The sequence below is a fragment of the Polypterus senegalus genome, chromosome 18 (genome assembly GCF_016835505.1).
Source record: "Polypterus senegalus isolate Bchr_013 chromosome 18, ASM1683550v1, whole genome shotgun sequence".
Lineage (NCBI taxonomy): Eukaryota > Metazoa > Chordata > Cladistia > Polypteriformes > Polypteridae > Polypterus > Polypterus senegalus.
Genome location: NC_053171.1, coordinates 44,998,427 through 45,024,665, shown reverse-complemented (window position 1 = coordinate 45,024,665; position 26,239 = coordinate 44,998,427). Strand labels below are relative to the sequence as shown.

General features: G+C 39.0%; 1 protein-coding gene across 1 annotated transcript in view; it reads right to left on the bottom strand.

Moving 5' to 3' along the window:
• The window catches only part of sgpp1 (sphingosine-1-phosphate phosphatase 1), a 100,813-nt gene that overhangs the window by 5,784 nt on the left and 68,790 nt on the right, over window positions 1-26,239 (bottom strand). Inside the window, exon 2 of the mRNA XM_039741326.1 lies at window positions 16,583-16,672. Within this exon, the coding sequence (XP_039597260.1) occupies window positions 16,583-16,672 (90 nt within the window). The remainder of the gene's footprint in view (window positions 1-16,582; window positions 16,673-26,239) is intronic.

Here is a 26,239-nt window from a genome sequence, read left to right as displayed (position 1 = left end):
TTTTCAGAGATATTGCGGTAAGGTGTCATCAGAATTTAATGGATGTTCCAGGCAATTCACAACACATCGAAGCTGAACCTGTTCTCACCATGATAATATCTTGCAGTGCCACCTGGTGGATTCTTCCAGATTTACGTAAAGTATGCGTGCAAGTATAAACAGTAAAATGCTTGCATAGCAGGAGCGTCCGCTGGAGCAGGCGTCATGTCGCGTGAAGTATAAACGTGGCCTAAGTGGAACTAGAAGAGAATTCTCCTGTGACAGTGGAGGGCAAACGAATCAGCAGATGCAAAGAGAGTCTGACTGTGTACTTGTTATGAGACAGAGAAAGACAGAGGGGGCCACAGATGGCTGAAAATAAGCCACAAGACTCATTAGGTGACAGCTGGCATGCCAAACTGGTCCATGTTATCCATTTGAGGGGTGGGGACGCTGGACTGGCACAATACCGGCATACTCCCAACCAGATGCATGAGGGTGTCATGTGACTTCAGGTGTTCAGTAACACAAGGGGCTGTTAGGAAAGTTTTTGCCTGCTGTTCTATAGCGTAAGTGCATGTCACAGAAGTAATCTTGAGATGCAGTTTAAAGCAGTCTTATGCAGTGTTCATGTGCAATTAAAATTTTGGAATTGCTACTTTTGATGTCTCACCTTCCCTTCCTGAAATATCAACGTGAAGTCACAGCTCAGCTACTTCAGGTATTGCCCCTGGAAAATTCACATTCACTGTCTATACAATAGCACTTGGATGCATCATCATGCCATGTCTGGACTTGAGGGTAGGGTGAGGAGTTGGGGCAAAGGCTTACTAGGAGAAAGAGGCCAGGATTGAGAAAGAGACTGGAGATGGGGGACTGCAAGTGGGTTGGCCATTCCACCAGGTGGGAATCAGGGTGAGAGGACACCCAGAGCTTTAGCTATTTGTCTGCTGCCTTTGCTCTTTGTGTTTTTTTCCCCTTCTTCGCTCTCTCTTATGTGTTTAAAAGCAAAACAATCACAAAATGGAATTTTAATGGGCTGGATATGTAGAGCAAATAAAAACTGAATTCTAAATTATGTTTCTGATCTTTGCTGCCATCTCTTTCATTACCCTCCAACAACAAGGCCAAAAATGCAGAATGTACAAAAACCCTGTTGTTTATTCACAACTAAACAAAGAAGGGAGGGATAATGAATTGAAAACACAAAAGTACAAAAAAGAGCACACACTGTATCCAATCTGGATCAACCCACAAGACTACTGATTACTGTGCACTAGATGGGGCTGCTATTTCACACAACTTCATCTCTCAAGCTGCAATGTCACTGAAACCTCTGTAACTCTTAAGAGTGTGAAGCCTGTGGGTTGTTTCATTTAGAAGATCAACACAGGACCACTCATTTCCCTCGACACTCAGGGAATGGGTGTTTCTTCCTAATGAGCTGGAGGATCACACCTGCCATTCTACCAGTCCTGTCTTTTAGAGGACAGCACTAGTCCAATTTCACTTCTGTAATCATTCTGTCTTATTGTCCAGAAGTAGCTCTGACATTGTGCTGCTCTTGTAAGGCCAATTAAGAGGTTGCCAGTAAAATGCATTATTTTCATCATTGGAAGAAAACCACATGACCAAAATATACCAGCAAGGTAACAACGAAAAGAAACAAACTCAATAGTGATGTCAGTGCCCAGGTGTTAAATGTGGTTTAGGGTGCTATTAAAGTTATATTTTTATTTTCATCCCTCACAAAAAGCACAGACAATAGGCTTGGAACAATATATATGAGGGCCTTTCTCACTGGCTAGCTTAAGCAGAATTGCCTTCATGCAATTCCAGGCTTATCTGTTCTGCCATGATGTGATGATGTGCTGCAGGGTAAAACACAAAATCACACGTTGTACAATGCCCACCAGCAAAATAAAAACACAGTCTTAAGACCTATAAATGGTTTCTTTATTTAGAGTGTTGCTTATATACAAAAGTGCAAGACATACATTTAACAATGCAACACTCACACTTTATTTCTGCCAAGCAGTGTTATATTTTACCAACACAAACACACACGTGCGCTCACACTCACACACACACACAGACATCAACCAAACACCTTAGTTAAATTCATCAAGGTTCTCAAATACAGCCACCTCTTCAGCTTTGGTGAATGTGTCAATAATTACATTGGAAAAGTATAACCTTTGAGCAGCAGAGCTTTAAGTCAAGGTCCAATTACTTTGTGCTTCTTCAGGTTTCCTGTACTCTGGACACAGTGTTGCTGAGGTGGCCACATGAATAATTTATCTTGATTGAGAAACATTACACTAGAAAAATGCTGGTGTAGGGCAGGTCAAAGGTCCATTTCCTCTTTATTTATTTTCTTCAGGATAACATATGACTTTTCAAGGACTTGCAGATAAATTCCCTTTCTGCTGCTTTACTGTGGCAAAATATACTTGTTGGAGGAAGGAAAAAGGGTGCTAGCTACTGGCACTGAGATACGTGACTTTTTATGGGATTAAGCAGGTTTAGTAATGGTTGGATGGATGGGGAAGGGCATGATATTCAAAATGTATTTTCTGGTATGCACACACCCAGCCTCACAGACTGGTCCCTGTCTTGTGCAGAGTGCTGCCAGGACAATGTCTCTAAATTGAATTAAACACATCTGAGAATGTTGTGTTATGTTACTTTGTGATAAGCATAAAGCACTAGTAATATTAATTTATGCTGGTTTGATTACCAGTTGTGTCTGTTGGTAGTCTGCATGTTCCCTTGTGCTCATGTGGGTTTTCTCTGGATTCACTATTTTCTTCACACATCTTAAAGGTGTTTGGGTCTGTTTAGTGTGAATGGGCCCTGCTATGGGCTACTGTCTTATCCAGCAAAGACTTTTGCCTTGCATCTGATTCTACAAGAATATGCTCAGACTAGAGAAACAATATTAACAAATGTATGGATAGAATTCTTAATCAGCAATCACTGACTAAAAAGTCAAATAATACACCACAAGAGAAACCGCATCAGCCAACATACAACATTTAAAACAAAAGAGTTTTTGCTCCAAAGCGTTGATGCTAAATAAGAGCTTCTGGGCATTCACAGCATGGGGTTAGCCATCTCACAGAATCACTGTTTTAGCAAAAATTCGACTTGCTCAATGTTCATGCCATTATTAAAAATCTGAAACTGAATGAGACTGCAGCTGTCCCCACTTAAAATTGTTCATAAATATTTTTAAAACCCAGGTCATATTTTTTGGTGTCTTTTTGTGCTTGTTAAAGCAAACACATACTAGTGGCAACAGGAAGAATTTAAATTATTTTTGTCATTAAACCCTTATGTGTCTGCTGCTAGAATTTTCAAAAAGATGCATTTATTCTGACTGCTGGGCAGAAAGCACCAAAGGCACACTTGAAGGGGGTCTGGTTAATGAAGATAAGGATGTATGATCATGAGAGCTGGGCATTCAGTATACACAGCAGGTCAATTTCCCCTTCACTTAGCAATTTAAAAGAGGGACAGAGCTGAGATTTAAAGCTGCGTATGTCACATTTCTTAAGGCCAGCTGGGAGCATGTCAATGCAATTTTAACACAGACCACATTTTCTCTTCTGGCCTGGTGCAGGACTGAAAACAATGGAGTGTTTCACATGCCCCTCTGTGGAGAGAAACAAGTGAAATATTCATGATATGCTCTGCTTGCTCTAGGCCAGTGTGGCAAGCGGCTGGGGGTAGCACCCAGCCGGGACGCCCAGGAGGACCGGAGGAGGGCTTACGCCTCCTTCAGACCACAAGGGGGTGACCGCCCTCGTGGCTTTGGGGACCACAGGAACTGAGCTTGGAAGCTCAACCCTATAGGGGCCCGTGGTCACTGCCAGGGGGCGCCCCGATGCCTGGAGAGCCCTGGTCCTCAGCACTTCTGCCACACCCGGAAGTGCTGAGGGGAAGATGACCAGGGACACCTGGAGTGCTTCCGGGTGCATGGCCGGTACTTCCGCTACACTGGGGAGTGCCGGAGGAAGATTATTGGGAGGCACCTGGAGCACATCCAGGTGTGTATACTGTAAAAGGGGCCGCCTCCCTCCATTTGATGGCTTGAGTCGGGAGCGGAGAAGGACGGAGCTCGTGAGGAGTGAAAAGGAGGCGGGCATCACTGTGATAGAGGCCTGGACTTTGGGGGAGTTTTGGGGTTGTGTGTGTCATTCATGGTGTAAATAGTGTAAATAAACGTGTTGTGGTGATTCAAACGATGTCTGCCTGTCTGTGTCCAGGCTGCCTACCACATCCTGTAGGTTACATGCATGTGATATTACACTTTTCACTGATGATAAAACAATCCAGTCATTAAAATAGAAAGAGACAAACTATCTTTGAAATGATGAACATGATCTGGCAACAGGTACAAAAGAGCATTGTGACACTGTCGGTCCTCCAAACTGTGGTGCTCATAAGAACTTTCTAATGGGAAATGAAAGCTGTAGGAGTCACCTGTCAGAAATACTAGTAGCCTGTCTACTCTCTCCTCTGTGAACGCACAACCTCAAAAGACAACTCCTATATGGAACACCCTGACAATCCATTATCATCACCACTGGACATAACCATTTGACTTGTAGGAGAGAATATAAAAGTCGAAGAGAAGTGCATGGACTGTTTGTCTTCAGTGTAATTACAGCCTTTCAAAGGGAGCCCCATGTGAAAGTGCAGTGAAGTGCCCAACAATGGGTTACTATCCATAGAAATTACTCTGAAATAAAAGGAGACACGGGTACCTCTCTAGCCCTCTTTCACCTTTAAGTTTGTTTCTTTAAAAAGCTACTTATGCAAGTGTGAGATAAAAAGGAAAGGTGGTGCTGCTGCAAGCTGCAAACATGACAATCATCAATTGTAAAGCACTTCTGTTTTGAAAACTATCAACAAATAAATGACTATAATCTCACAATGCATTTACATTGAACATTCTGAGTGAGGGACAGATGAAATTCAGACTGGATTATAGTTTAAATGCTCAAAACACAGATAGGTAGAACAGAAATAATGTAACATTGTCAAACCTACTCTGGCAGCACATATAAAGAACAGGATGCCAGTTTGCCACAGGGCCCATTTGTGCACATATCCATATTGATGCTCACATTGGGGGCCAGTTTAGATTCGCCAGTTAACCTGACTTGCATTTCTTTTTTGGATGTGGGAGGAAAACTGAAGTATCTGGAGGAAACCCCACATAGAAGCTGGCAAACACCACACAGACTCAACATGGACTGCTCCACTATGCCTTCCAGAACAGAAATTTGTTACTTTAATTTTAGATCACTGTTTTAATAAATAAACACAAACAAGTGGCTTTCATCACTCAGAGGAAGGGTGTAGATAATATGATTAGTGTAAGATAATAAGAGAGAAATGGGTAGAAAATAAAAATAAACAAAATAAAGGTCAGTCTCATGGTGATTATCCATATAGATTCTAACATCTTGTAAAATAAAATGTTGAAAGCACAAGGACACACATCACTTAGTGAGCCCTATAAAACTGCTGGAATACCTGGTTCTGAGAGGTGATAAAAAAAGACCCCACTTCTTTAAAAAAATACAGCGTGAAAGATGCACAAATTGCAACCAAAAGAAATGGCAGTGAGAAAAGAGTTTAAAAAACAGGAATTAAAATATATGTGCAAAATTAAGTAAGTAAAGAGAACAAAGCTGTAACCTTGTATACATAAAATGTAATATTATTATTATTATTATTACAAGGACCATAGTCTTATCTTTTTGTGATTGCCTGGAATCTTGACAATTCGCCACTGTTCCTTTGGTTTAATTTACATAAAATTGTTTTATGTTATTAAATGCTGGAGCAATCAAGTATAAGAAAGTATTAGTAGGTTTAGCAAAGAATGCCACAGTGGAAGCCAAAAATAATGGAAAAAAGCAGAAACACACAAAATGAAGTGTGCAAAACAGGGAAAAACCATACTGAACTGGCTTTGAACCTCACCATGGCAGGCAATAGGCTTCAAATAAAGTTATTCTGAAAACTGTGATCCAATTCAAGAGTACGTTTGTCACCAAATCTGGCTTTAATGTAAGCACTCATAATCTACATCAAAGTTTCTCTTGTTGCAGAGAAGAAACAAGTGTTAATATCAGATTCTTCTTGGCTAATATGCATAACTGAAAAAAAAAGAACTTTTCAAAATAATTTGATGACACATTGATAATATCCTTATTTTTTAATTCCTGGTTTTTGACTTCTGCCAATAACATTCTACCCTGACATTTTGCATTAGACTATTGATACACACATACAGTATGTGCATCCATCTTACTTAATTATGAGTTATGAATTATTATTATGAATTTTTATAGAATCTCTGGAAATGGCAAACAAAATACTGTATATTGTGATGCAAAAAGAAAACAGTGAGGCCAAATTAATTTAGTTCAGTTAATGGTGGGAAACAGCCTCCTCCTAAAAGAGTGCAATTGAAATAAAAGCACATGGCTCACCAGGAACCTCTTTGATATCACTGTTTTAAATAAACAAACCCATCCAAGCCCATATGGCCACATTAAATAAGGGCAACATTCTGACTCCTAATGACCGGAAATTGAGTTTTCCAAATCCCCAGCTCACCACTGCACTACCCAAGGTCACAACTCTTGTTGCATTGTTTATTTCCTCCATTCTATTACCAATAGAGTGGGAGTATTTCACAACCCTGGATTACTCAGTTAAAAGAACAAATTTCATAAACAGCTTCACATGTTTCTGTGAAGCAACTCTAAACTGCATGGCAGGAATAGGCACCATCAAAGAAAGGCTGTATAGAAAAGCTAATGGAGTATTATGCTCATACAGTATATAATTATATCTGTTGTTGCTATGGATTAGTTTTTGCTGTGATAGGGTGTTGCTCTTTGTGGCTTCGTACAAGAGGAAGAAGATTCAGAAAATGGATGGGTAGGTCCGTTCATTTTTAAGTATTCCATCACAAATGTCTGAATCTTTCCACTTAATTTTACTCAGAATTTCCTAACATGAATGATGTTCTGGACGGACTGTAGCTTTTATCAAGTCAAAATTAAGCAAGGCATATTTTTCATCCATGTACTCATTTCCTACACCTGCTTTGTCCGGTTCTGGGCCAGGGGCAATGAATCTACTCTTGCAGGAAGGAACTCAGCCCTGTATGGGACTCCACTCTTATACAGTGTAGACACACTCATTGAGTCAATAATGTACTTAAAAATAGACATTTATGACATTAAACAAGTTGACAAGTAAAGAATTTGAAAGCAGTACTTGAGACTTTCAAAAAACAAGACAATATTTTGGAAGCAACAGTTAGGGTGGAACTGATTAGCTCTATAGCTGAATAGTCTATTTTTGTCAAAACTCCCTTTATGTGTTTTAATCATTTCTTTTAACGAGTATTGTACAATGCTTTCTGTTTAATGATTGTTTCTATCACTATCCCTTTCAGATTTGGCTAAAGCTGCATTGTTTTTTTAAGCAGAAATTGGATTCTTCAGCTTTATAACACTGCACTGACAGCCTTACACTATATACTGTTAACAAAAATTACTGTACCTCTTGTTATAGTGCCTCCAAAAATTAACATATCACAATTCTGTATTCAGAATTTTAAAGTTGAGCTGTTTCTAATAACTTAAGACTTTATTGAATGTGTTACATCAATTAAGCCTGAACTGATTGCTGCAAAACTGACATACTATACTGTATGTCCACATATGTTGAAGAACAAAAAAACATTTCATGGAGTGTACTTACTGTTTCACATGACTGTAGTATACACTGTGTATATCTGTCTCTCGCTGTTATATCTTTCTTGGACTGACATTCCATCCATTCATTATACTACAGTATACCCATTGATAATCTATATCTATAACTAATTTAATCCAGTTTAAGATTATAGGGGCCAGATAGATATCTCAGCAGCACTAAGTACACACACACACACACACGCACGCACGCACACTTGCACAAACTCACTCACTCAGATCTGATTCAGCATTTCTGATTAACCTAGCATATACATATTTGGGATTTTGTACAAATTGGAGGAAACCTATGCAAAAACTGGGAGAACATGCAAACTTCTCAAAGATGGTGATGGGGCCAAGATTCGTACCCTGTCTACTGCACCTAAAACCACTAATTTTAGCATTTCTTCATTTTATCTTTATGTGTCTCCTACAGTGCATCCGGAAAGTATTCACAGCACATCAGTTTTTCCACATTTTGTTATGTTATAGCATTATTCCAAAATGGATTAAATGAATATTTTCCCTCAGAATTCTACACACAACACCCCATAATGACAACGTGAAAAAAGTTTACTTGAGGTTTTTGCAAATTTATTAAAAATAAAAAAAACTGAGAAATCACATGTACATAAGTATTAACAGCCTTTGCCATGAAGCTCAAAATTCTGCAGCTTAATTGGAGTCCACCTGTGGTAAATTCAGTTGATTGGACATGATTTGGAAAGGCACACACCTGTCAATATAAGGTCCCATAGTTGACAGTTCATGTCAGAGCACAAACCAAGCATGAAGTCAAAGGAATTGTCTGTAGACTTCCGAGACAGGATTGTCTCAAGACACAAATCTGGGGAAGGTTACAGAAACATTTCTGCTGCTTTGAAGGTCCCAGTGAGCACAGTGGCCTCCATCATCCGTAAGTGGAAGAAGTTCATAACCACCAGGACTCTTCCTAGAGCTGGCCGGTCATCTAAACTGAGCGACTGGGGGAGAAGGGCCTTAGTCAGGGAGGTGACCAAGAACCCGATGGTCACTCTGTCAGAGCTCCAGAGGTCCTCTGTGGAGACAGGAGAACCTTCCAGAAGGACAACCATCTCTGCAGCAATCTGCCAATCAGGCCTGTATGGTAGAGTGGCCAGACGGAAGCCACTCCTTAGGAAAAGGCACATGGCAGCCCGCCTGGAGTTTGCCAAAAGGCACCTGAAGGACTCTCTGACCATGAGAAACAAAATTCTCTGGTCTGATGAGACAAAGATTGAACTCTTTGGTGTGAATGCCAGGCGTTACGTTTGGAGGAAACCAGGCACCGCTCATCACCAGGCCAATACCATCCCTACAGTGAAGCATGGTGGTGGCAGCATCACGCTGTGGGGATGTTTTTCAGCGGCAGGAACTGGGAGACTAGTCAGGATAAAGGGAAAGATGACTGCAGCAATGTACAGAGACATCCTGGATGAAAACCTGCTCCAGAGCACTCTTGACCTCAGACTGGGGCAATGGTTCATCTTTCAGCAGGACAACGACCCTAAGCACACAGCCAAGATATCAAAGGAGTGACTTCAGGACAACACTGTGAATGTCTTTGAGTGGCCCAACCAGAGCCCAGACTTGAATCCAATTGAACATCTCTGGAGAGATCTTAAAATGGCTGTGCACTGACTCTTCCCATCCAACCTGAAGGAGCTTGAGAGGTGCTGCAAAGAGGAATGGGCGAAACTGGCTAAGGATAGGTGTGCCAAGCTTGTGGCATCATATTCAAAAAGACTTGAGGCTGTAATTGCTGCCAAAGGTGCATCGACAAATTATTGAGCAAAGGCTGTGAATACTTATGTACATGTGATTTCTCAGTTTTTTTATTTTTAATAAATTTGCAAAAACCTCAAGTAAAAACTTCTCTCACATTGTCATTATGGGGCGTTGTGTGTAGAATTCTGGGGAAAAAATGAATTTAATCCATTTTGGAATAAGGCTGTAACGTAACAAAATGTGGAAAAAGTGATGCGCTGTGAATACTTTCCGGATGCACTGTATATTCACTGTGTTATACAAATACTTTTAATTGTGGTTCCTTTGGTCCATAACAAACACTGCAGGTACAATGGAGGGTAATTCTAATGACCCTCTTACAAAGACATCAAAAAAGAACCTCCTGCTCTCTTTCTGCCGACAGCAGTGGTCCAGAGATACATACAATAGCATCTTTGTGATTCAATGCGAGTATCAGTTTACGCAGTTGGGAATAGGCAGAAGATATTTTTAATATTATCTCTTGTGCCTCCTGCCTGCGTTTTTATACTTCCAGGGAATAATTAGATTAATTACACTTTAAGTTAAAATTCAGACAAATGCTTTGAAGCCCTGTATCTTTTTATAGCTGTCTGCTTTGATCTCTTGCCTAATTTAATCTTTCTTTCTGCTTTCTTATTGCTTTCTTTACTCCTTCAAAGGGATCTGTACAAGCTCTCATGGTGCCCCAGCCTCCTCAACACTGGCATTTGGTGGAAGGATGGGCCTACCTGCCAGTAATTTATACAGTACACAGCACACAAGAGTATGTCCTCAGTAAGACTGCACAAAAATAAACACAACAGTAAATAAAACTGAAGCTCTCAGACTGGGCCTGAAAACACTACAAGCCAACATACAGTAGATACAAATTGTCTAAACCCCCTTATTGAAGTTTCAGCTTTTGTTGATGTAAAGGCTATAATCAAAGGAAAACAACTCTGATCTTTTGAACTTAATAACGTATACTGTATTACTTGGGTGTGTTACCAAGCTTTGCCTGGAAAATTTTCCAAGATAATGGGCGTCAGTTATAGGTGCATTGGTTAATTGTATGTATCAGAAGTACTATGTAAGTAACTAGGTGCTTGTCTATATACAATATTTGCATTTTCTTTTTTACCAGGGACTAATATTATTAGTTTGCTTGAGCTACTTACTGTTAAAAATGCTACATGCAATTTTCCTTGAATGAAACATTTCTGTTTTTCTTACAGACTTGATTTTTGTTGATGGTCAAAACAGAATTTTACAGGAAACTATATTCTTTTGAATTCAAAAGGGTAATTAGTAGGAACACACTGAAAAAGATTACAGCTGAACTCAGTCAGTCAGTCATTTTCTAACCCGCTATATCCTAACACAGGGTCATGGGGGTCTGCTGGAGCCAATCCCAGCCAGCACAGAGCGCAAGGCAGGAACAAAGAAGAAGGATGCCTCATGCCTGGACAAACTGGTGAGGAAGGCAGGCTCTACTGTAGGCATGGAAATGGACAGTTTGACATCCGTGGCAGAGAGACGGGAGCTGAGCAGGCTCCTGTCGATCATGGAGAATCCACTGCGTCCACTGGACAGTATCATCTCCAGACAGAGGAGCAGCTTCAGCGACAGACTGCTGTCACCATCTTGCTCCACTGACACACTATGCGACTCTTCAATTCCACCCTGAGGGTTAACGTTAACATTATACAAAGTTACTGTCTGTTATACCTGCATTTTTATCACTCTTTAATTTAATATTGTTTTTATCAGTATGCTGCTGCTGGAGTATGTGAATTTCCCCTTGGGATTAATAAAGTATCTATCTATCTATCTATCTATCAATCAAATCCTGGGCAGGGCACCAGCCACACACACACACACACACCAAGCCAATTTAGGATCGCCAATGCACCTAATCTGCATGTCGTTGGACCATGGGAGGAAATTGGAGCACCCGTATGATACCCACGCGGACACGGGGAGAACATGCAAACTCCACGAAGGGAGGACATGGGAAGCAAACCCGGGTCTCCTTACTGCGAGGCAGCAGCGCTACCACTGCGCCACCATACCGCCCTTGCAGCTGAACTCTCTACTAGAATCACTATTAAAATGACTTAAAGTTGATTCATTCAAAGCTAAAGACTGACTTGACTCTCTATTAGCATCAAAACTTAAAATAAGACACTTCTAATTATACACTGGGTTTGAATAAAAGTCTACCAAAAAATTAAAAAGTTAATAATTACTTTTACTCACTCAAAAACATCTTCCTGTTCTCTTCTCCTCACTTTGTAAAAAACAGCATCTCCATCAGCTATAGAAAAAATTGGGCTTTGTTCTGTTCAATTGAGGGGTTAGTTAATTACTTTTTTTTTTTTTTTTTACTTCAAAAAGCACTTCGCTGATTGCTGATTAGTATTGCAAACTTAATGAGGATATGCAAGTGGAGAACAGTGTAGGCTTTTTTTAAAAAAAAACCCACTGATAAAAAGGTAGTAACATCAGTTTATCTCAGATTTATTGTCACACTAGCTTTGTTACAAATTTTGTAAGACAATGAATGTCAGTTACATTGTCTTCCATTAATCAGGCATATCAGACGTACTAGGTAACTAAGTGACTCCTTTTTTGCATACTACATCATTTTTTTTTAAACCATGGGGAATTATATATAAGTAGGCAGTGTGCTACAGGATTTAGTCTTCAAACCTAGAGGCTGAAGGTTGACATGAGCATGTCACTTCATCAGCCTGTACTCCAACTAGAAAAACAAAAGAAATGTAACCAATGCCAACTAATAAGTAATAATGATTGTTATTAGTTCATTGAAGCAACTTATTCAGATGCTCTACACAATTGTCCATTAGGAAAATACTATACCTGCATGAGATCAGTTCCTGCTTTCCCTGTTGACTTGGCTTTTGTTGATGGTCACTGCAAAATACAGTTTTACAGGAAAGTGTATTCTTTGAATTGTATGATGTCTGATGTCTGTAGTTTGAGGTGGACAAATGTCCAGGCAGCTCTCATTCCAGTCACGCAATGCCAGAAGCAACTGAGGAGTGCTAGGAAGCTTGTATGCCATTTAGCAGCTGTTGAGCGATCACTACACTCAGCTGCCAAGATGCTTAGGTGCCTACTACCAGATGCCAAAAAATGTGGAAGCATGCATCACATTCACCCCCTGCTGAGTGAGAACATAACCAGCAGTCTTCTTCTGTTTGTCACCTTGATTATAAAGTAAGATAACTGACTAAAAACTGGATTTCATGAGCTATAATTTGTAGTATATAAATGCTATTATTGAACTGTTAAGTTCATAAAACCCAGGACAGCTGAAAGCAAAGCAGAATATCACCAGCAGTCTTCCCCAAAGAGTCTTTATACAATTTTAAATGGAAAAATCAATAGATCAGACTTGTTCATGTTACACTGTAGGTAAATGACATTTTTTAGTGTAATTCTGCCTTTACCTAGCTTTTCAAGTTGAAGGAATGACTTTCGCTTATTTTCCTTTCTTACGTTTTAGCTAACAAAAAGCTTTACTGAGAAAAACCAAAATATAGGACAGGGAGAACAGGCTAGTATGATGCAGCTGGATTGTGTTATTGTGAAGTCTGGCGACTAACAAAATACTGGGCTATCAAAGTCAAGAATCTGAAGTACAGAATGCTGTTGCTTAACTGTTTAAGTTCATAAATCATGGCACAAATGTTGGAAAAGGATCATAACACTTCAACTGAAACATAATCTAATAAAAATGAAGGAACTACCTGAGATGTTGCAATGAAATTCTACAATCAGTTATAGTGACAAGGGCATCCCTCAGACTTAACAATAATCTTCCTGCAATCTCTCCATAGCTCAAGGCACTGTACTAAGGATTTTATAAATGCAGTTCATAAAGGTCAGCTCTGAGTTCACAGTTTGCACAAGTCTGTGAGAAAAAACTATGTAGTATGAAAAGTGTGATCTACTGTACATTTTGGAAAGTACAACTGTATATTATGTCCAGCATTTGTAGTCTGTACACATGATAATAAATTTGAAATTCAGCATGAATGTGGTGGTGTACTCACCTAGGTGGCTAGCAAAGAACATAACTTCTCTTAAATCAAGAACTATGAATTAAGATTAACATTCACATTTATAATAAATATCTCTGCCAACCTCCTATCACACTATTTGTTTGCCCTGGCCTCCCTCCAGTCAAGTGCTTTCCTCAAACCCTTCTTCCAAGTCTACTGACCCTAAATGATAGCTTTAAACTCCATCCCACGGTCTCTTCCTGCCAAGTCCCAGAATCACTTCTAAGGTCAGGGTGATTAGTTCACAGCCACCATGCACCTGAACCCTTGTGCGTTCCACAGCCTAACACAGAAACTCTGTTACTTGTCTATTTAAAGTTCCATCCAAGTCAGTGGGTCTATGCCTATATACTACATAAGAAGACACTTCTGAGGTCCTCTGCTCCTTTTCAACTATTGAGGTTTGCTGCTGAAAGGCATCAGATGATGCCTCCTCTGTGTGATTTCGGTGTAGATTCATTTCATTTGAAGCTTCTGGCTGGTGGAATGAGTTGCCCGACTCCATTCGAAACTCTGACTCTCGTGGTGTTATTAACAAGCATTTGAAGATTCTCTTGTTTAGTGAATTTCTGTCTAACTGATTATGTTTTCTAACCTAGGAACTGGAACTAGCTTGTATTTGGTTCTGAGCTCTTCACTTCTGCCGATTATTTTGTACCTTTGTCCGGTAGCACTTATTCCCAAACAGTCCCGCAGGCTGATATTTATTCGATTATGTTGACCTCTTTTGTAATCTGCTCCTGATAAAAGCATTCACTAAGCAAATAAATGTAAAGTAAATAAACATCTGCCCTGCCAGTGTCTGCTACTCTGTTTTTACATCAGTACCTTGCTGGATTCTGTCCCTATTCTTTACAAGTATTTCCTGCATTCCCACGGTCATTCACTACATTAGATTACATTATTTTTATTTGTTTTCTCTGTGTAATGTTTTTGATTTGAGAATACAAACCGGATTCCAAAAAAGTTGGGACACTAAACAAATTGTGAATAAAAACTGAATGCAATGATGTGGAGATGGCAAATGTCAATATTTTATTTGTAATAGAACATAGATGACAGATCAAACGTTTAATCCGAGTAAATGTATCATTTTAAAGGAAAAATATGTTGATTCAAAATCCCAAAAAAGTTGGGACAAGTAGCAATAAGAGGCTGGAAAAAGTAAATTTGAGCATAACGAAGAGCTGGAAGACCAATAAACACTAATTAGGTCAATTGGCAACATGATTGGGTATAAAAAGAGCTTCTCAAGAGTGGCAGTGTCTCTCAGAAGCCAAGATGGGTAGAGGATCACCAATTCCCACAATGTTGCGCAGAAAGATAGTGGAGCAATATCAGAAAGGTGTTACCCAGCGAAAAATTGCAAAGACTTTGCATCTATCATCATCAACTGTGCATAACATCATCTGAAGATTCAGAGAATCTGGAACAATCTCTGTGCGTAAGGGTCAAGGCCGTAAAACCATACTGGATGCCCGTGATCTCTGGGCCCTTAAACGACACCGCACCACAAACAGGAATGCTACTGTAAAGGAAATCACAGAATGGGCTCAGGAATACTTCCAGAAACAATTGTCAGTGAACACAGTCCACCGTGCCATCCGCCGATGCCAGCTGAAACTCTACAGTGCAAAGAAGAAGCCATTTCTAAGCAAGATCCACAAGCTCAGGCGTTGTCACTGGGCCAGGGATCATTTAAAATGGAGTGTGGCAAAATGGAAGACTGTTCTGTGGTCAGACGAGTCACGATTGAAGTTCTTTTTGGAAATCTGGGACGCCATGTCATCCGGACCAAAGAGGACAAGGACAACCCAAGTTGTTATCAACGCTCAGTTCAGAAGCCTGCATCTCTGATGGTATGGGGTTGCATGAGTGCGTGTGGCATGGGCAGCCTGCATGTCTGGAAAGGCACCATCAATGCAGAAAAATATATTCAGGTTCTAGAACAACATATGCTCCCATCCAGACGTCATCACTTTCAGGGAAGACCCTGCATTTTTCAACAAGATAATGCCAGACCACATTCTGCATCAATCACAACATCATGGCTGCATAGGAGAAGGATCCGGGTACTGAAATGGCCAGTCTGCAGTCCAGATCTTTCACCTATAGAGAACATTTGGCACATTTAGACAAGAATGGGAGAGCATTCCTATTTCTAAACTTGAGAAACTGGTCTCCTCGGTCCCCAGATGTCTGTTGAGTGTTGTAAGAAGAAGGGGAGATGCCACACAGTGGTGAAAATGGCCTTGTCCCAACTTTTTTGGGATTTGTTGACACCATGAAATTCTGAATCAACATATTTTTCCCTTAAAATGATACATTTTCTCAGTTTAATCTTTTGTTCCGTGATTTATGTTCTATTCTGAATAAAATATTAGAAGTTGGCACCTCCACATCATTGCATTCAGTTTTTATTCACGATTTGTATAGTGTCACAACTTTTTTGGAATCCGGTTTGTAGAAAAAAAATGATATTGTCACACAAGCATAAACAAAAAAATGAAAAGAACATCTAAAAGTGCTGTGTTCCCAGAATCCCAGTCACATCGTCAAGTAAAAAATCAGAAGAATAGAAAAAAAATGATGTCTCACACAAAACAAATGTAAACAGTATCATAAAGTGCAATGTTCCTAGCTTGCTGTGGTCACATTGTCAACTAAACAGTATTGCAGCAATTCCATTGGCAGAAAAAATATTTAGTAGGTACATAAGTTAGTCAAGCAAGAACTGTGCAGATGTTCACATAGTTAACATATTTAAGTGATTATATGATTTTTAGGATGCATTCTACAATGGTTGTCCAAATATTTTGATTTTGTAGCACTAAATGGAAGCAACATCAGCATATGAATGCTACTGAGATGCGAGCATAAACCAAGTGAAATGTGAGTCACAATCTGGAGATGAGCCACTGCTTGGCTCAAAAACTACATCCTGATACTCACCAGGATAGAGTGCATTCCCATGTAGATCCGGCTTGTACAGACCAAGAAGCACCAGCACAATGCCAAAAGTAGTCCAAAAATGAAGGGATACTGTGAAGAAAACAATAGGAAATTAGAAATATACTGGAGTTCTGGCAAAGAGCCCAGACTGCTTTAGGCTTTGGAAATCCAGCTGGGCTTGATATTAGAGTTTCATGAAAATGAAGCTTTTAGGCATAATTCTAGTCTAAAGATAAATTAAAAACAGTATAAAGTAAAATTATCATTATCAATATTCTTGATGCACACTTAAATTCAGTTTTATGTCTTTTCAGATTTATTAAATATTGTTTTGCTTGCAATGTTACTATGTAACCATGCAAGAAAATAAACACAATATTTTAGAATGTACACTACAGAACTAAACTGCTTTTATATTGTAACAGCATTACAAACATAATGAAGGGACAGATATTATAAACTGAAGCACGAGCAGATGAAGTAAGCTGCTGATAATAATATAGGATAGAACAGGAACCAGCAATGGAATCTAAAACTGCTGTTTTGTGGTGTAATGTTCAATGAACCAGTAATGGGATTAGGACCACACAGTGAAATAGAAGTGGGATTTAAGCCTGTTATCCTAATTTAAAAAATCTGGAGAACCATCCATTGGATTTGAAAGAGCAAGTTTTTGGTCTGAAGTTCAGTGAACCAGCACTACAATCAGAATCACATAGAAAATTAGCAGTTTGATTTGAAACCCCAGCTTTGTGGTCTGAAGTTCAGTGAACCAGCAACAGGAGGAGAATCACACAGGAAATCAGACACAGAATATAAACCAGCCACATTGACACCTAAAGTTCAATGAACCAGCAGCTGGATATTAACCTATTATTCTGTGGTGTACATCCCAGGGAATAATTGGTGGGATCAAGATTGTATATAAGAAGCTGCATCTGAGCCTACTGCTTTGTGTTGTGAAGCTCAGACAACAAGACAAGATCAGAGTCTTCCACTTGAGTTCTGAATTTCAATTAACCAGAAATATAATCATATAATACACCAACAGGGGGCTTTAGTCTGTCAACTTGTCATTTTAAGTATAGTAAATTGTGTTCAGGACACTACAGTACGTAAGCATTTGCAAAAGAGACCTTCATCTATCCATCCATCCATCCATCCATCTGCCCACCCACCTACCTAAATTACTTTAGTTTGTCCAGCAGAAAGCCAAGTGGGAGGCAAAGCTTATCCTAACAATATGCCACTCCATCACAGAGCATGCTCATTCAATCCACACTGGATAAATTTACAACTGCCAATCTATAACATGTATGTCTCTGGTATGTGGAAGGAGATAAGAATACCTAAATAAACTCATGTGAAAATGACTATATGCAAAAAACTGCACAGACAGTGAACACATTGAGACTTGAACCCAAACCAGTGGTTGGATTTGGCAGCTGTTCTAACCACTGTTGCTGCATGAATTGGGGGGTTTGACAAGTTAAGTATAAGCAGAAAAACCTTGATGAAGCTTGATTTAATTTGAAAAAGCCTTCACAATTATTTAAGTTCTAAAGACAAAAGGTCTGATAAATGTATTTAATATGTTGTAAAACACATGCACACAGATACATATTGAGACCTTCCTTCACTTTCACTTATTTTTTTTATTTCTGACTCTTCTCTCTCTCCACTTCAAACACAAGCCCACAAAGATCAACACTGACCACTAACTAAATCCCTGGGGCACTTTCACTTACATTTTTATAATCCATTTTTAAAAAGTCCATTTAAATGTAAGGACGTCCACAAATTGTCAATATTGCTAGGAGAGTTTCTTCATAAATTTCCAAAAAGCTGATGACAAAGTCTGTTCACATGCACAACCTTCTTCTTTCATCAAACAGGCTTCCAAGCATTGGCAACAGCATTAAAAATCCCAAACACAACTCCACTTCCCCAAAACCCCTATCTTTAACAAAAAGCCATTTTATGCAAGCGTGAAGTACATATTTGCTGTATTTATAACTGGAAAATGCAATGTGATTCTAATCAGAATTCCCGACTGTGACTAATACTGTCGATCCTTCCCCATTAAAATATGGATTTTTCCTTCCAGTGAACAACATTTAACACTAATAATGACACTTGGACATAAAGTTTAGCCAAGCACACTAAATAAAACCCTGTTTTAACAAAGTGTGTGCACATGCATGCATCTGCCTTAATGCACTTTTACAAAGCTGCGTCGTCTGACTATTTAAAATGACTCACAGTCACTAACAGCACAATGGGATTCTTGTTATGAACCAAATAAGAAAATCCGATTCCACTTGTTCTTCACCAAGACAGCCAGGGGGTAACACTGTACAAATACATTTGTCTTGTTTGCAGGACACAAACATCTGACACACAAACAAGTTCATATTAGGGTGACATTTGTGTCAAAATGTCACATTGCCCAGTCCTACTGTCAATCTCTTGTGTGAATAGTGTGTGATCTTCCAATACAGATGCCTTCTTAATAAGCAATTTGTCATCTTATTTACTAACAAATTGGCCCCTCCTGTGTGTGTGTGTGTGTATGTGCTCATCCTGCGATGGATTGGATTGCCTTGGATAAGCAGATTAAAATGATGGGTGGATGAATAGCATTGTAATGTCTTGTGCATTCATTGTAAATTAATATAAAAACACATCTGTATTCTCTTTGCATTAGGAATCTCTAAGCCAGTATTATTACTATTTTGTGTACAAAACACTCAAATGACTCAAGACAAAATAATGGGCACTACAAAGCCAATCACATTAGTGTTCTGTATACAAAATACTCAAGTGAGTCATGATAAAATAAAGAGAAGAGCAGTGGTTAGCAATGCAGCCTCGCAGCTCCAGAGTCCTAGGTTCACATCTGCTGCTCCAACAGAAAACACTTCATTAGAGGAGGATGAAAAATTACTACACAAATGGCTTGTATTTGTTTGCCTTCTGGCTGGGTGAAACAACTTTGTAAAATATTCATCAAAGCATGTCGCCACACAGGCTAATACACCATGTGTTGTGGTGTTAAGTTAGAGGCTCCAGATACCTTTGAGCCGGCTGATTCAATAAAGTCTACAAACTTCAGAAACATTTTTCTTTAAGTACTGCATTACACACTTTTATTTTTGGTTTATTTCACGAGAAGCTCTATATAATACTACAAGCAGTTGCTTTATTTCTGCAAATCAGGTATTTGTCTCAGTTCTGAATATGCCACCCATCTGTTTTTACAGCACCTTAGCCAGTTTGGGGAGTTGATGTGTGTCCTGGCAGCAATAGGTGGGAAAAACTACACTACCCAGAGTAAAGCAAACACAAGAATAAAGTTCAACTTTGACACAAGCAGTGCCCCACACGTTTGCTTTGAGCCACCAACACAAACCACTGCACAGCTGTGCTGCTTCAAATAAGTCATCTGATGAATTTAGTGGATTACTGATTTAGATTACTGAAATACAAAACAGCATTATTTCATACTTCTCCCTCAAAAACCCAGAAATATGAATTAAATTATTGGTCTTGTCACAACAGTAGAGTTTGTATGTTTCTCATATGTGTAAGACATGCTTTTAATAATAACTTGCAACTCTAAGCCGAACAAGAATGAGCATGTATGGCTAAATGTGCCCAGTAATGGATTGTTTCCCACCATGGGATAATTTATACCTTGTGACCAATGCTGATTGGATATTCTCCAGCTCCTTGTGACCTTGTAATATAAGAAGTATGTTCAGAAAATAGACAGATGTATCATTTAGATAAATATCTCCCTCAAACCAAGTTCAAAGTCTCCTAATTGAACATCAGTTAGTGAGTGAGTGTGTGTGGTCCATAACAGAATGATGTCCTTTTTTGTGCTGTCTCAATGTGTCCCTGACAAGGAAGAAGTAAATGCAGGAAGTGCAGTAAATGGATGGATGTTTAGCTTTGCATTGTCTTCTTATTAAGAGGTCTTATGTTGACCCACTGAAGTTTGAATGCAACCTAGGTCTGTTTGTGAACACTTTTTTTTTGTAACGACCTGAAGTATTTTGAAGAAGCAATGTCATGAGAGGATTTAAAGATGTTCAGAAGGCGGGATATTAAAAGATGAACATGAACTCTAGTTTGAAACTCATGTTATTCACTGTCCAACTCGTAAGTGAACACTGGTAAAGATCAGTCATGACGTGTGACTCAGTACCATCAATCTCATTCAATCAGTGCCTATCATTTTGTTTTGCAATGTGTACTTTGGGAAAATCACATCTGCTTCTGTGAAAGAATAAAGAGTGGAGCAAAGATGAGCTTCATGCCAGCTTGGGATTCCCATAACAAAAACAATGATTTGCAAAACCAGCAATAGGAATGTGTTACAGAAAACAAAGTTAATCCCTGGGGCGCCAGCATCTCAGGAAACCAGGTCTGCATAACTTGGCTGCCGCTTACAGCTTCATAAATAAGAAAAAGGTTTGTTTTAGCACGATGGCCAGGTCACCAGCCTAGACGTCAGCCAGTCAATTAAACTGTATGAAAGAAATGTTTAGCAGAGAAAACCAGACAGTAGTAGGGCAACAGCTACAAACCTTCCTGATGTGAGTAAAGCAAGAAAGGAAATCCTGTACTATCCTGCAGACGCCGGGTGTGTATGTTGGGAAGACTGAAATGTGCTTGTAAAGACTTGTGCAGGCAGAAGAAAAGGCATGAAAAGTGCATCTTGCACTGTGTCTGTAAATTTGGGTGGTAGGATTGAAGAAATGTTTTAAATATGGGATCCTGGGATGGTAATTCAGTGCCTATAGAAAGTATTTACTCTTTTAAAAGTTTTCAGATTTTATTGTTATACAACAGTATATCACAGTGAATTTAATTTGGCTTTTTGACACTGATTACCAAAAAAGTATTTTTAATGTCCAAGTGAAAAATGGCTCTATGCAAAATGGTCTATTTTAACTACAAATATAAAATACAAAATAACTGATCATGAAAATATTCAACCCTTTAATATGACAGCCCTAAATCATCACTGGTATAACCAAATGGTTTTAGAAATCACACAATTAGTGCAATAGAGATCAATTGTCTGTAGTCACGGGTTTCAGCTGAATGAAGTATAAACACACCTTATGTGGAAGATCCAACTTGTGGTCAATCAGCATGGTGGCCTAACCTATCCAATGAAGACAAAAGAACATGCCAAGCAACTCTGTGAAAAGGTGATTGAAATTCACAAGTTAAAGGCTGAAGGCAAGAAAATATCCAATATCCCTTTGAATCCAGTTAAATCAATCATTAAGAAATGGGAAGAGTTTGGACAGCTCCTAGAGCAGGCCGTCCATGAAAATTGAATGATCATGCAAGAAGACGATGAGTGAGGGAAGCCAATGTGAGAACTCTGGAGGAGGCACAAGCTATAGTGGTTAAAATTGGAGAGATTGTGCAGACAACAAAAGCTGCCCAGGTGCGTAACCAATCTCAACTTTATGTCACAAGTTAGAGTTTGGCAGAATGCTCATGAGAGACTGTGAGGTCAGCTGGAAGAAGGTTCCATGTTATTATGAGATTAAAACCGAGCCTTATTTCCATCAGAATAAGTGCCATATTTGAACACTGTATATTATCAAAAACACACACCATCACCTCTGTGAAGCATGTTGTTGTTGTCAGCATGGTAGGCTTGTGAGGGAAGAGGGGAAAATTAATGCAGCCAAATACTTGGAAATCATAGAAAGGACACCTGATGCAGTCTGCAAAACAACTGAATCTTAGGAGAAGATTTGTTTTGAAGCAAGACAGCATCCCTAAGCATAAAGTGAAAACTACACAGGAATGGATTTAAAACAACACTGTTAATGACCTGGAGCGGCTGAGGCCAGATTTCAGCCCATTGGACAATTTTTGGCCAGGATTAAAAATTGTTGCCTTGAGCTTGAGTAGTTTTGCCAATAGGAAGAGAAAGAACTGCAGCATTCAGATGTGCAAATTTAGCAGAGAGAGAGAGACCTGTAAGCACAGACTCTCATGACTGGCATGGCAGGCATAGGTGCATCTATTGAATACTGACATGAAGGGGTTGAATACTTATGGGATTAATTAGACTACTTTTTAGAGATCTGTTTTCAGTTTGACATTAAAGCGACCTTTTCTGTTCATTACTATCAAAAATGCCAAAGTAAATCCACTGTGATTCAATGTTGCATAATAACAAAATATGAAAACCTCCAAGGGGGATGAATAATTTTAATAGGCACTGTTTCTCTAAATGGCCACTGTCTAAGAGCTGGATCTTGTGTATCATGTGATGAATTGGAATTATTTCAATAGTAACCCATGGTGGCACATTGACTTGGATAGTTAGTCAAATCAATTTTGTGAACCCTGAAATGAAATTACATTCCTTCAATAAAAAAAATGTAGAAGACAAAAATGTTAAACTGCTTCAGATACATTTAGAGTAAAATATAATACCAATGTGACCATAAAGTCCTGAACAGGAGAGTCATTCACAATCAGATGCACAACCGCACAAAATCCTTTTACCACTTATAACAAATATCCAGCAGTGTAATGGAAACAGAAACGGATGGCAACTCACTGGGACAGGCCAGGCCAGGTCACAGCCAATGCTTTCTTTTACACTGCAATATTCTAAACATAACCAGTGATGATGTTAATCAAAACATCCCAACACCCAGAGGAAACAGAAGCTGCTTTGCTTTAAGGAGGAGCCCAACGATGACCAAATTAGATCAAAACAAAGTTCTTCCTTCTTAACGTCAGCATCTTATCACGCCCTAGAATGTCCTTCCTCCTCCTCTTATCTTTGGACGAGGCCATTCATCAATCGTTCTTCACTCAGAATTGTCAAGAGTAGCCAAGCTTTGACTTCAAGACACAAACTCAACAACTGACTTAAATATTGAATAACTTTAATATACAGTATGTAAGATCCAATTTCCAAATTGGACAAACAACACAGGAATTACACCATAATGCTTTACCTCAACCTAGTCACAATGTGGAGATGCAAACTAATTTTTCTTAAACAAATATCCCAAAGATTCATTAAATCTGATTTTTAAATTAAGGTAGCCCTACAAAGCAGCCGGTATACAAGTAATTATCTCATTTAAGTGTTTGGATGATGCCAAGTGAAATCATGTGAGGTGAAGAACATAACCTAGACAGGGTGCTAAACAATTCACAGCACAAATGATCTTTATTTTTTCTTTGTTTTTATAAAAATACGTTTTATTTGCAGAGTACAAAATGCATAGCACAAACCACATGTTTAATGTTCAAATCTTTCACCAGTTACATCATCACTCTCTTTTATGAAAGAAAACAAACTAATGGAGAACAGTTAAGGTAAACTGAGCATGAATTCAACTTGAGTCTATGGTGCCAGTCACTAGACTATTAGACAACGGTGTCATATGGACAGAGTGCTTAGAGTTGCAGAGATAGGCTCAGACTCCCTGGGTCCTTTAATTGTAAAAGAAGGTCTAGACAACGGTTGGATAGATGTAAGATAAAGTGAGAAAAGCATAATTTAAATCCACAATCAAAATGAACACCTATGACAATTGCATACAAGGCTGTAATTTAAAAAAAGACCAAAGAATGCCTTTTCTTCACTATTAATAGAAATTTCATTGTACCCTACCTCCCACTTTATAAATGCTTTAAAGAGTTTCATCCATTTTATCAAATAGGTAAAGCCTATAGTGATGAAGCTGCAAATTAAAAAAGATATTTGGAAATGAAAACAGCTACAGTGCTCATTGCCTTTGCCTTTTTGTACCATTAGCAGCAGCATCTGTTAATTGCACCTCCTGATGCTTTAACACTTTCTCATCTCTTCTGTCTGTTTTCTAATCACCAAACTGAACCATTTTCAGTATAAAACACATTTATTTGAGCTGGGTTTTTTTACATAAATTCTCCTTCAGGCATTGGCATCATTATATGCTAATTCTGGCATTGGCACTCTCCTTGCTCATAAACAGATTTACTCATGGGCACGCTGGCACTGACTCAAAGGAATCATGCACCTTTGCTTCTATCTACTGCAGAAAGATGCCAGACGACACTCTACAAAGATTAAAAAGAAGCAGTTAAGGAATAAAGAGAGCGCTCTCTTGAATGAGAATCTGTTTGACATTCAACAGCATTTTATCTGGGAAAAACAGATTTTTCTTGGAATAATAATGCTATATCCTGAAATGAGCAAATGCATTCCACCTGGTTGTAATTCGCTACACGCCTCTGTACTGTAAAATGAGCTGCCATGCTATAAACTATTTGCTAAAAAGGATGTTGCCTGACTTTTGAAAATTAAACTGTCAGCTCTTCTTTCAGAGACAGTTTTTACATCACACAACAGCAGTCTGAAACAGTGTGCAGTGATTGTGCTGTAGTTATCATGGTGAGACCTGTTGGTTTTTTTTGAGTTTCACCTCAATGACTTTCGACCAAGACAGATCAGATTAGGGATTAAAATAGATATATTGATTAATCCCAAGGGGAAATTTAGATGCATACAGCAGCAGAAACATTAAAACAACAAAGATACAGACTTACAGGACAAATAATACTATAAACTGATAGATAGATAAATAAACAAACAAATAAATGTGTAGAAATAGAAAAATTAATTTAACGAGTACTGTATAAGCATTTAGACTGGGACGCTGGAAGGAAGCATTGAATTGCCTGATGGAAGCGAGTGGAAAAGATCCCTGGAGGTGCTTCAAATCTTAGCACAGGCTACCTCACATCTGTTTTGACCAGATTATTTCTTATGCTCATGCCGAGAGCTGATTAGTTTTTAAGCATTTACGGTTGCTTCCAGTAGCTGCCATACTGACAAGAAATTACTTCTGTTGCTCTTAAAAATGTCTTGACTGTGCACATTTGAAATGAGGCCAAAATCATTGATAAGATGCTAGGTGCATTTTCCAGCTAAGTATGTTTCATTCTGCTAATGAACATTATCAGCAAGTCCTTGACAGGTTGTAGTGGACTCCTATAGTTTGTCCACATTCACAATGAGTATAGAATCAGGCAGAAAATGCTGATTGGTTATTTGGTCATATGGTATACTGTGTTGGGTACAAATGCGGGGAGATTATACTTAGGCTATACAACACACTACTGAGGCCTCACATGGAGTACTGTGTGCAGTTTTTTTTATCAATCTTAACAAAATTACAAAACTGCATTGAGAAGTTCCAGGGAAAAGCTGTACAACTGTTTCGGGGTCCTTGTAATCTAACTGATCAGACAAAGGTGTGACCCTGACATTTGCGGGATAGACATATGAGCGCCGACAAAATAGTGCGATTAAAACGCGGCGTCAAAATCGTGCAGACAAAATCGCGAAAGTTTCATTAAATATGAATTACTAGTTTAAAGCATATATAATAATGTTTATTTTAGAAGTCAATATTATGAGACGCGGCATGCCATCAGCACGGCACACAGATAGTCCTTAAGATCACGCCCTGCATATGTAGGAAGAAAGCAAGACGTCTTGATAGTTGAGCGTATTTAGACTTGCTGGCTGCCTGACTGCTGGTAATTCCGCTTTGTATACGACGCGTTATGCCAACCCTCGACTGAGTTATTTGTTCGCGGCATGCCATC